The following is a 12807-nucleotide window of genomic DNA, read 5'->3' on the forward strand; positions in this document are numbered from 1 at the left end:
TTTAAAGCATAGAGTAAGTAAACAACAACAAAAAGCAATCAATACCTTATTTGCTCCACACTAGAAGAGGTTCACACCTCCAATTTCACTTTTTGAAGAAATTATGTACCCTTAAGTGAACCCTGAAGAAGCACATTTAACAATGGAATGGGTTTCTCCCATCTAAAGAGCATAAGCTCTTAGGCATACATTTTCCTAGCAACATTAAACTAAAAAACGGCATGGAAGTAGATGGGTTTACAAATTTAAATGGGTTCAAACTGTTCCACCAATAGATCCAAACAAAGATCATATAAGTTTCTTAACCAACATGACTCTCCTCGAGTAAAGCACAGTTTTGGCACTTCAATAAGGATGGCTATTGTAGATAATGCAATATGGTTGGACACCTTATCAAATGGGTGTGCAAAATGCAAAGCCTTACAAAAATTATATATGCATTGATCTTAGGTGTGATTAGAGATGTAGAGTTTGATGAACAAGTGTTGGGTGATATTGTTTTATTCACTAGTTTTTGCATCAAGGATATTACTATCACAACTGTTAATGTCGATGGTTTTTTCTTACTAGTAGTAACTCAAATAGTATAGTAACAATTAAAGCTCATCTCCAAATTAAAAACATGAAGACAGTCAAAATGGATGGTATTAAATGCGGGAAGTTCTGCTTGCTCTTTTGTTTGAGACAGGATGCTATGGTTTGCTTCTAAGGTCATGTGTACTCAACCTCTGAGCCATGGGATACATGTCTTTGAGCCATGTTGGCAACTTTGATCCATACATGCCACTGAGTGTTCACAGTTCTTCAGTCCTTAGCCATGCACAGTAGTCTCCTCGTAGCCATGTTGACCACCATTGAACCTATCATATGTCTGTTACCATCTTCCATCACTTTTGAACAATTTTATTCCTTTCTTCTCAGTGTCATCCCACATATCAATGTAACATGTGTGACGACGTGGGAAATTGTTGGCCTAGGCCTTCTCCACATCGAATGGGAACGTACTCTAAACTAGCATGCGTTCAACTAACACAACCATGATATCACAAGCCTCTGCCTAGATATATATAAAGGCCTCATCCCTCACCTCACTCTTTGTGGTACTCACTATCTCACTCCTATCACTCTCCCTATTTTTCCTCGTTTCTCTTGTACTAGCGTCATTTGTCTCAAACAATACATTATAAAATATACAAAGGCATGTCACAGCTTGTGATATTTAAAGCATAGAGTAAGTAAACAACAACAAAAAGCAATCAATACCTTATTTGCTCCACACTAGAAGAGGTTCACACCTCCAATTTCACTTTTTGAAGAAATTATGTACCCTTAAGTGAACCCTGAAGAAGCACATTTAACAATGGAATGGGTTTCTCCCATCTAAAGAGCATAAGCTCTTAGGCATACATTTTCCTAGCAACATTAAACTAAAAAACGGCATGGAAGTAGATGGGTTTACAAATTTAAATGGGTTCAAACTGTTCCACCAATAGATCCAAACAAAGATCATATAAGTTTCTTAACCAACATGACTCTCCTCGAGTAAAGCACACTTTTGGCACTTCAATAAGGATGGCTATTGTAGATAATGCAATATGGTTGGACACCTTATCAAATGGGTGTGCAAAATGCAAAGCCTTACAAAAATTATATATGCATTGATCTTAGGTGTGATTAGAGATGTAGAGTTTGATGAACAAGTGTTGGGTGATATTGTTTTATTCACTAGTTTTTGCATCAAGGATATTACCATCACAACTGTTAATGTCGATGGTTTTTTCTTACTAGTAGTAACTCAAATAGTATAGTAACAATTAAAGCTCATCTCCAAATTAAAAACATGAAGACAGTCAAAATGGATGGTATTAAATGCGGGAAGTTCTGCTTGCTCTTTTGTTTGAGACAGGATGCTATGGTTTGCTTCTAAGGTCATGTGTACTCAACCTCTGAGCCATGGGATACATGTCTTTGAGCCATGTTGGCAACTTTGATCCATACATGCCACTGAGTGTTCACAGTTCTTCAGTCCTTAGCCATGCACAGTAGTCTCCTCGTAGCCATGTTGACCACCATTGAACCTATCATATGTCTGTTACCATCTTCCATCACTTTTGAACAATTTTATTCCTTTCTTCTCAGTGTCATCCCACATATCAATGTAACATGTGTGACGACGTGGGAAATTGTTGGCCTAGGCCTTCTCCACATCGAATGGGAACGTACTCTAAACTAGCATGCGTTCAACTAACACAACCATGATATCACAAGCCTCTGCCTAGATATATATAAAGGCCTCATCCCTCACCTCACTCTTTGTGGTACTCACTATCTCACTCCTATCACTCTCCCTATTTTTCCTCGTTTCTCTTGTACTAGCGTCATTTGTCTCAAACAATACATTATAAAATATACAAAGGCATGTCACAGCTTGTGATATTTAAAGCATAGAGTAAGTAAACAACAACAAAAAGCAATCAATACCTTATTTGCTCCACACTAGAAGAGGTTCACACCTCCAATTTCACTTTTTGAAGAAATTATGTACCCTTAAGTGAACCCTGAAGAAGCACATTTAACAATGGAATGGGTTTCTCCCATCTAAAGAGCATAAGCTCTTAGGCATACATTTTCCTAGCAACATTAAACTAAAAAACGGCATGGAAGTAGATGGGTTTACAAATTTAAATGGGTTCAAACTGTTCCACCAATAGATCCAAACAAAGATCATATAAGTTTCTTAACCAACATGACTCTCCTCGAGTAAAGCACACTTTTGGCACTTCAATAAGGATGGCTATTGTAGATAATGCAATATGGTTGGACACCTTATCAAATGGGTGTGCAAAATGCAAAGCCTTACAAAAATTATATATGCATTGATCTTAGGTGTGATTAGAGATGTAGAGTTTGATGAACAAGTGTTGGGTGATATTGTTTTATTCACTAGTTTTTGCATCAAGGATATTACCATCACAACTGTTAATGTCGATGGTTTTTTCTTACTAGTAGTAACTCAAATAGTATAGTAACAATTAAAGCTCATCTCCAAATTAAAAACATGAAGACAGTCAAAATGGATGGTATTAAATGCGGGAAGTTCTGCTTGCTCTTTTGTTTGAGACAGGATGCTATGGTTTGCTTCTAAGGTCATGTGTACTCAACCTCTGAGCCATGGGATACATGTCTTTGAGCCATGTTGGCAACTTTGATCCATACATGCCACTGAGTGTTCACAGTTCTTCAGTCCTTAGCCATGCACAGTAGTCTCCTCGTAGCCATGTTGACCACCATTGAACCTATCATATGTCTGTTACCATCTTCCATCACTTTTGAACAATTTTATTCCTTTCTTCTCAGTGTCATCCCACATATCAATGTAACATGTGTGACGACGTGGGAAATTGTTGGCCTAGGCCTTCTCCACATCGAATGGGAACGTACTCTAAACTAGCATGCGTTCAACTAACACAACCATGATATCACAAGCCTCTGCCTAGATATATATAAAGGCCTCATCCCTCACCTCACTCTTTGTGGTACTCACTATCTCACTCCTATCACTCTCCCTATTTTTCCTCGTTTCTCTTGTACTAGCGTCATTTGTCTCAAACAATACATTATAAAATATACAAAGGCATGTCACAGCTTGTGATATTTAAAGCATAGAGTAAGTAAACAACAACAAAAAGCAATCAATACCTTATTTGCTCCACACTAGAAGAGGTTCACACCTCCAATTTCACTTTTTGAAGAAATTATGTACCCTTAAGTGAACCCTGAAGAAGCACATTTAACAATGGAATGGGTTTCTCCCATCTAAAGAGCATAAGCTCTTAGGCATACATTTTCCTAGCAACATTAAACTAAAAAACGGCATGGAAGTAGATGGGTTTACAAATTTAAATGGGTTCAAACTGTTCCACCAATAGATCCAAACAAAGATCATATAAGTTTCTTAACCAACATGACTCTCCTCGAGTAAAGCACAGTTTTGCACTTCAATAAGGATGGCTCTTGTAGATAATGCAATATGGTTGGACACCTTATCAAATGGGTGTGCAAAATGCAAAGCCTTACAAAAATTATATATGCATTGATCTTAGCTGTGATTAGAGATGTAGAGTTTGATGAACAAGTGTTGGGTGATATTGTTTTATTCACTAGTTTTTGCATCAAGGATATTACTATCACAACTGTTAATGTCGATGGTTTTTTCTTACTAGTAGTAACTCAAATAGTATAGTAACAATTAAAGCTCATCTCCTCGAGTAAAGCACAGTTTTGGCACTCAGAAGGAGTATCTCAAATTAGTATGATGCTAATTGGATATAATGAGCAAACTTTTTGTATAGTCTGCAAAGCGATATATAATCTTATAATGTTTTCACATGCAAGAAGGTAAATGCCTTAGTCTCTCTCTCTCTCTCTCTCTCTCTCTCTCTCTCCAACCAACACACACACATACCCACAAGCAAAAGCCTGTTGTAGTGGAGATGGTTACTTTCTGATTAAGAGAGTAGAATAGTTGCATCCAAGAACAGCTAAGGTGAAGTATATTCTAAAGAGAAAATCATACCATGCTATCAAACTACGAACAAATAGTAAGTAACAATGAGACTGAACTCCGACGCTCTATCATACCGAAGTTTACCAGTAAACCACCTTCTTAACCTTCCACCTTGCTTTCACAACTTTCAGAAAGAAACCACAAGCCCACTAAAAATACTTCAAAGAAAAGATAGTAAGTAGCCAATTGCAATCACAAGACATGGAGATGCTATCTATACTTGGCATATAGCCTCATCTCCAAAGCCGACACAATCCCTTACTACGGAGGCATGATCATTCAGTCCTAGTGGTAAGATTGTCTGCATCGATTCAAACAAAGTCCTCTTCACTCTTTTGGGCCAGCTTGCTTGAGCCTGCAAAGCATAACCACCAAACAAGGGCCAGGGTCACGTTGGCATTCTAACAAAAAATGAAGAGGACCCATTTGACGCTCTTGAATGAAAGGACCCATTTACAAACTGAAAAACCAAACAAGATTTCAATGCTTCACATGCAAAAGTCAAATGTATGCCTATCTCCCTTCTTCACTAAGACTTGTTATAGAAAGCCAGAAGTGCAAAATCATGTAGCTTGCATTGCGACTAGAATATTGGGGAACATGAAGCTGGAAATTTAAACATATCAATTATATTGCTGAAATTTCCAAGGAAACAAACCCTGCTAACACTTGGATGGTGCTTAGAGCTGTGTCCCACTGGACTGGACGCATGTGGGGCATACAATGCAAAGGCTTGCATTAAATTTAGCCTGGTCTCGTTGTATGCACTACAAATTTTGCTTTGTTTTTCATTTTTTGTAGCGCATGCAGTCCAAGGGCCTTTGCACTCTATGCCCTGCATGTGTCCAGCGGGACGCAGCTCTTATTGGTTTATGGAGTTATCTAAGTCATAATGCAGCAGGCTCAATCTTTGAAGATCATGGCTTGCTATTGATAGAAGCCAGTATTTAACCTATCTACTTTGCTACACTCTAAACAGCACCCTAACTTGCGCGTGCCATTCAAACCAAGCTATTTCTTTTTTGCAATTTGATGCTTCATCCACTAGTTTTGCGGGATTGCACCCCACTCACACCTGCATGTCATAGGATAGCAGGGGCGCTTAAAGCCCCTTGCCTTTACCACCAGGCCAACTCCCCTTGACATAAAACAAGCTATTTCTTAACGCATTGAATTTGCTTCTACCCCCGACTACCACAAGAAGATTTGGAAATTTTCTCATGTAGGAAAACAGAGTCTTTCTCAGTGTTTTTCATACAATGCATAACATCATGAGCTTCTGCTCGAGAGGCACCGCATACCTAGCTAGGTATGCAGCGCCTCCCTCACAGAAGCTCATGATGTCGAGGTAAGTCACAATGTGGGAAATATTGTGAGAATTTGTCCAAAACTTCCTGTGTACTATCAGCCTCAACTTCTATACTACAGCTAAAAGCTCCCAAGTACCCCGCTGCAAAACAAGACGCGATTACTCTCAGATACTTCAGCAAAGAAGGCAATATACCTCAAAAGTAGAATACTTGCAATCAGATGATAAAATATCTGAGGTGAGGTAGTCTGACTCAGAGCCATCTACAAGAACCTTGGCAGCCCTGCTGCGCTTCTTGCCCTTCGCTGCTTGCAGCTTCTCATACACATGGGCAGTCTCTAAGTAGGTTTGCCCTGCACAACATCAGAGAAAAGCATAAGATGACTCTTGTTTGAGTGGTGAGGAGTCACCATACACATGCACACACAGAGAATCAACTATCACCTAATATTCCATGAACATCTGGTGAGACCCTTAGTTGCTTAACCTGGAGGTTAATCTGTAGCACACAGAAAAAAGAAAAAAATGTTAAACGTCTGTAAAAGGCCAAAATAACCTGTTAAACCCTAAATATGCATCCACAACATGTGTCCATGATCCAAGGACCCCTAAAAAAAGGCCTGAAACTAATGTGGGTGGGTAGTGGAAAAACAGATAAACTCTCAAAGTGAGGTAAGAGTAAGCGCAGGGAGTACATTACACAGAAATGGCTGCATTGAAAAGACACATCAAAACTGGTGTGGGAGCCACATCAGTCATACTTACATAGTCTTTAAGTGATCCCCTCTTTCCAAAGGTTGCACGAACTATGTCTGCCAAAATATCGACTTCCCCAGGAACCGTGATACGCACAAAGTTGGAGCTCCGTGTAATGGTAAGACCAGCTCTTGTGTAGACGCTATTAACATCATTCAATTCTACCTGCAAAATTGGGATAATCAAATGGAACAAGAAATTGATGAATAGTGATCAAGGAGCCCTAAGAACCTTCTCTAACTCTTCTTTGACTGACAGCAACCAAAACATATTGACCAATACCCACATTATCCACAGCCGTCTTCCAAAAATGGCTTTGAAGGCCACTGCTCTGAGCATCTATCAGAATCTTCTGCCCTCGATAAAGAACACCCAACTTGGAAATGAACTGCAACATAGAAATAATTCGGTGGAAGTTTGCATCATTCTATGTAATGTTGTCATTAGGGATCAGCACAAAAATACATGGGACTTTCACAAAAGAAGGCTTACGGTCGATTTGCGGAGCTTTCCATGGAAAACATGCATGTTGATATGGATGTCCCGGTCGGAGACAACACAGTAGTCCTTGCCATCCTTGCCATGGAAGTCAAATCGTTCTCCATGCTTGCCTACAAAATGAGGGTCCCCCGTGATGCTGGAGCTGGGGGGTGGTGGTGGGGCAGGGGGCGCATTCTCCACGGTGCCAGTACCCTGAGGAGGGGGAGAGGTCCATTTCTTTTTGAAAGGTGGTGGAGGAGATGGAGATGAGGGAGTTGACGGTGGAGGTGGTGCTGGCGGAGCGTTCTTTATGGTACCTTGTCCCTCAGGAGGTGGCGGCCATGACCATCTCTTCTTAGAAGGAGGGGGAGGAGGAGAAGTGGCATTGGAGTACAGAGGTGGGGAAGGTGATTTCTTAGTGCTTCTTCTACGCTTGGGGGGGGGAGGGGGTGTGGTTGGGGGAGCTGGGGGAGGGTTGGATGGAGGGGAAGGGGGTGGGATAAGAGGAGGAGAGATCTGAGGTGAAGGAGGGGGAGGGGAGAGCTGAGGAGGAGGCGGCGAGGGGCTGCTTGGAGGAGGGGGAGAAGAAAACTCAGGAGGAGGGGGGGAGAGCGTGGGAGGAGGAGGAGAGGGACTGCTTGGAGGGGTAGGATTAAGAGTTGGGGAGGGCGGTGAGGGGCTGCTTATGTAAGGTGGAGGAGAGACGTTAACTGGTGGAGGTTCTTCCGAGGGTGGTGGCGTTGGTAGTACCGGTACTTGAGGTGGTGCTAAAGAGGCAGGAGGAGGAGGTGATGTTGCAGGATTAGGTAACGTAGATTCCGCAGGCGGAGGACACTCTTGCGGTACCCAAGGGCATACTGGAGCTGGAGGTAGCACATCTGCGCAGGAGCCTGAAGATACAAGAGCACCCAAAAATCAAGTGAGCTTTTCAGCGCAATCAACCTCCATTACTGTTAGATGAAAAGCCATTTTCATATCAACTTGATCTAAAGCCTTCAGATTTTGAGTCGGCCGACACATGCGGGGGACGTCTATATTTAAGATTACAGGTTTTCATTGTTTTGAAAAAGATTGGCACTGCCTCACCTTGAAGCTCTGGCAGCCTCTTATCTACCTGTAGTACAGTTCCCAAACAGCGCAAAACAAAAATAGTATGAAAAACTTAGTAGTTGAATTTTCATCTTTAATGTTTCTTCTTTCAGAACTTCTGTGAACATTATCAATTAGAACGAAATATGGTTGTGAGAATTTAAGCAGATTTTCATTTGACAGTAAAATAGCAAAGCATTAGGAAACTATTTGTTGATATGTTTTACTATACATTACAAGCTTTAGTGAACAAACATACAAGATCCTTGCAAGCAGAACCCCAAGAAGCTTACCGGACAAGTGACATTGCACGTGCCTTCACATGTGGTGGAGTTTGCCATCATCTGATTCATGTAAAAACAAATTCAAAGAAGTTTAGCCCATAGCAACAATCTATGATAGCAGTACATGAACAAATCATGTAACTTAATAACTGTAAAGCTCGCCACTGACTTTCTCAAGTCTTTTTACACAGAAGTGTGGAGTGTCACTCACATAAGAGGAGAAGTCGCATTTACTGAAGGTTGCAGAAGCTGCAGGACCAACAGCAACAGCCATACCATTCTGTGGAGACAGAAAAAGAGACGCATGTGAACAACTCAAGATTCGTGTTGTTTCAGGCTCATCTCGCGAAGCAGTTGCGTGTACCATTCAAGAAAAGGTATAACACACTAGACAGAAGCACAGAATATTAAAAGGAAGTACTTGTGAGACAACGGCTCTCATCAAAACACGCTACATTGTCTTTTGAAGGCAGACACGGTGTAATCCACCCAAAACAAAACAGAAAAAACAAGCAAATGGATAAAAAAGGAAACATGCATATCCCTTGGGAAGCTTAATCAGCCATTTGGAGCTGTGTGCTGTAGCTTGCAAAATGCAAACAAAAATGTTATCTTACCGGCGCCTTACTGGCAGAATAGACAGTAGAGTAAGAGCGCAACTGTGCTCCTGGAGCACCAACTTGGCCTGCTTGAACATTAACATCACCTCCATCTTCCTGGCCATCATGAGTCACAAGTGAGCAAACAAGAGAAATAGATTCTAGAGATGCTCTTGGCTAGACTCCACAAACTCATGGACACTAACGAACACACAGGAGAAACTCCTTGGCTTGCACATCACCGATACAATTGCACAAGAAAGAAAAAGTAAAAGGTGCTTTTAGGTGAATTACTATTGTAAGATTATAAAGGAATAAGAGGCCTTTGCTTCCATGTGATGCATTGTTCAAAAGATTATCGCTCGCTAACAATCAGTGCAAGGACATACCCCTGCTGTGTTGCTGATAAAGGCACTTTGTTTAGTATTGGCAGTTGCCCCACTGGAGAGGAAAGCCAGCTGAAGGGCTCCTCCATCCTGGCCCGCCGTGTTGTTCACAAATGTGCATGCAGTGCAGTCTAGTTGGGCGCCACCAACATCTACACAATCTGGGGTAGAGTCATCCACATAGACTGCACCCCCCGCCACATCAGCCTGGTTTCGAGCAAACTCAGTGTTGGCAAAAGTGGTGCAGCTTCTGAAGCTGCAGCTAGCTGGCTTTGGGGCTATTGTGGACGTTGTTGGATTGGGATTTGGGAGCTCTAGTGACGTGGGGAGTGTTGTACTGCCCCCCACAAATACTGCTCCACCTTTGCTTGCCTATAAACACAGTTCAAACAATCCTAGTTAAGCTTAACAATTGTCGCACGTTGACAGCTGATGGTACTTCAAGAATCAACACTAAATTGATAAGACTAGAGACAAGTAGATTATAATATGTGCCCCAATTGGCAAGTTAGCATATCCCCGCCCCTGATCAAAAACCCAGAAACGTGTGCACTTACACATCACTCATGCATATTCACAAGCCACATGATTGATTCTTTACACAGATTTTAGAAAGACTGAACTCGAGTTGAGTTTCTCCATTTAATGTTTCCAAACTTGTTTTAGCATACGTACTGCCGCAGCAGGGCCCATCCCAGCTTCATGCCTCTATTGACTCATTCCTCTTAGGTAACTGAATGCAGTTCATGCATGCCAGGATCGAATTCATGTACCTTATTGTTGTAAAATACAGAATTCTTCACATATGCTGATCCGCCTGAATCAATTGCAACTGCACCACCAACATCCTATAATACAGGCATTTAAGCATAAAAAGTAAGTGATTCAGAACATCAACCTTTTCGAACACATTAAATAACCTGCCTTGATGATAGTTAAAAGATTTCAGGAACCTCAAACAAATTTGGGGGTAATTTGAGGAAACAGCATTTTTATCAACACTTGGGAGGTAAAACAAAGACCCATTTAAAGAGCGATTAACCCAACCATATCGCTTTAAGCATGCAAAGATACAACTATCGAAAGAGATGAAAAAAATGAATGACTATAACCATTGAGAAAACATGCAATGACAAAAGGAAAGGTTCTGTGTAGGGGTGACAATCAAGCAACATGCTTCCAAAAGTAGATGCTCTACACTCGCTACTACGCGCAGACAACCCAGCTATAAAATGATGTCGAATTCTACACCATAAATGCATCCATGATACCTACATGGGAAAGTTCATGCATAGTGCCACCTACATACATGGCAATGCATCAATGTGACATATGTATCCATCCACAATACAGACATGAAAAAATCTTACACAGGCAGATACATGCGTGGGCAATTCATCAATGTGGCACGTATGTACCCATCATTCCAAATACATACATTGTCTATCATATGTATATGCGCAATGCACATAGATGCATGAGAAATGCATCCACGTGCGATTTACACATCCATGATACATGCATGCAAACTCTCATAATGGGCAGAAAAATGAATGGGCACGTGCAAGTGAGGATCACAAGCACACAGAAAATGCACGCTAAAATGACATATGACAGACGTGCATGAGACAGGTTGACGCATGCGCAACACAGGGAAAAGAGCACAGAAAGAGAAGAGGAGGGCTCACTGTGGCAATGTTGTTGTCGAATTTGACATTGAGAGCTTCGAGCTTGCCGGAAGAGGGGGAGGAGTCAGCACCGAGGCCTGAAACGAGGACGGCGGAGCCACGACTGCAGAAGCCACCGGTGAGGTCGAGGTCCTTGAGAGTGAGGTAGCCTCCCAAGCCCACCACAAAGATGCCAGCGGCGCCCCCTGCATCCACTTTGCATTTGCTTTGGTCGCACACCCCACTGATGCTCACCCTGTTCTCGATTGTGGGCAGGATGCCCACTCCTGCAATGAGCCATTCATTAGAGTTTCAAAATTCAGGACATACATATATGAATGGAGCTTGGTATATACTCGGCGATGGAAATTCTTACTTCGGATTTCTAGCTTCTCTTAAGTTCATGGATACTTGGAGTGTTCATTACATGCTCACAGAGACACTTTTGCAAAATTTTCTATGGCTAAAGAAGCTCAATGAGGCTTTCTCATGCAACTCTTTCTTGGAGGACTGTCATTGCATTGCCACATGGTAGTGTTGATGGCACTTGACATTAGTCACTTACAACCATGTAAGATAACTGTGGTAATTTTTCCAATTTGACCAACATCTTTGCAACCAGTGTTTGCTAAATCAATAAAAATTGTATAGTTTTCGAGACGAGAAAAACTCATTACAAACAAGATTTTGAAGTTTATGTCTCAATGAGTCTCTTAAGAAGACTATTTGAGGTGTACGCAAAGCCATAAAACTAGCTAATGATTGCAAAAATAACACAGGTTGTTTGAGGTGTGCACAGTTACAATTTACAGAGGTCTATTTGTAAATGAGAAATTGAAGCTTTTATCAATGAAAGAATTTTTAGTGAATGAAAGAAGTTTTCACCTTTTAAATCTATGTTGTTGGTTATGAAGATTTGTGGTCTTTTATTTAGGATTGCTTGAACTAAGCACAATGCATCTCCACACTCTGCAGGTAATTCCCTATTGAGCACATCACCAGTTGCTAGCCGTCGATGGCCGGAACCTGAATCATGAGGATGGAGATTTTCAGATAGAAAGAACAATTGGAATTAGATCTAAGTTTGTGTGTGTGTGTGTGTGTGTGTGTGAGAGAGAGAGAGAGAGAGAGAGAGAGAGAGAGAGAAAACCTGAGTGGAGGGAAGCGAGCAAAAGAGAGAGGAAGAGGAGCGGAGGAGCACGCATGCTTGTTGCCGATTCTTCAACAGGAAAGAGGAGCTCGATTCTTCAACGGGAAAGAGGAGCTCGTCTCAACAGGGCGCCATTTCTTTGCTTGAGCCCACGGCGAGCAGAAAATGCACGTAGGTAGTTAACGGTTTTAGGGTGCAGGCCCCCCATAACGGCAACAACAATTTCGCCTCTTTTCTCTCTCAACCGTGGCTCACGGGACACTTGTCCCCCTCCCAATGATGAGAATGTATTGTGTTTTGCTCATAGTGGCCCTATAGGGGTGTTAGCAAATGGATAGTGTGAACAAGCTAAGGCCCATGTCACAAGAGGCCGGCGGACACTAATGATCTAGCATCAAAAGTCCAGATGCCCAAGTGCTTAAAAAAAGGCTTGTCCAGCATATCGAGTCACAACAGGCGGAGGACGTAGAGGAAAACAGGGATTTTTTGACCATCTGTCGGAGGCAAGAGATTGCGAAGG

General features: G+C 41.7%; 1 protein-coding gene across 1 annotated transcript; it reads right to left on the reverse strand.

Moving 5' to 3' along the window:
- Positions 1 to 4701: 4701 nt before the first annotated feature.
- Positions 4702 to 12531, reverse strand: LOC147438770 (uncharacterized). Its single transcript, XM_086484753.1, has 15 exons — positions 12288 to 12531; positions 12023 to 12163; positions 11159 to 11424; positions 10244 to 10318; positions 9474 to 9842; positions 9103 to 9201; positions 8697 to 8765; positions 8495 to 8545; positions 8199 to 8226; positions 7125 to 8002; positions 6919 to 7020; positions 6642 to 6797; positions 6321 to 6375; positions 6072 to 6229; positions 4702 to 4922 (listed from the first exon to the last, which is right to left on the reverse strand). Exons 1-15 carry the CDS (start codon positions 12340 to 12342, stop codon positions 4782 to 4784), a joined length of 2643 nt encoding a protein of 880 aa, XP_086340879.1. The 5' UTR covers positions 12343 to 12531; the 3' UTR covers positions 4702 to 4781.
- Between the last annotated feature and the right edge of the window lie 276 nt (positions 12532 to 12807).

The sequence above is a fragment of the Adiantum capillus-veneris genome, chromosome 16 (assembly GCF_014529385.1).
Source record: "Adiantum capillus-veneris isolate H3 chromosome 16, ASM1452938v2, whole genome shotgun sequence".
In the NCBI taxonomy this organism is placed as follows: domain Eukaryota; kingdom Viridiplantae; phylum Streptophyta; class Polypodiopsida; order Polypodiales; family Pteridaceae; genus Adiantum; species Adiantum capillus-veneris.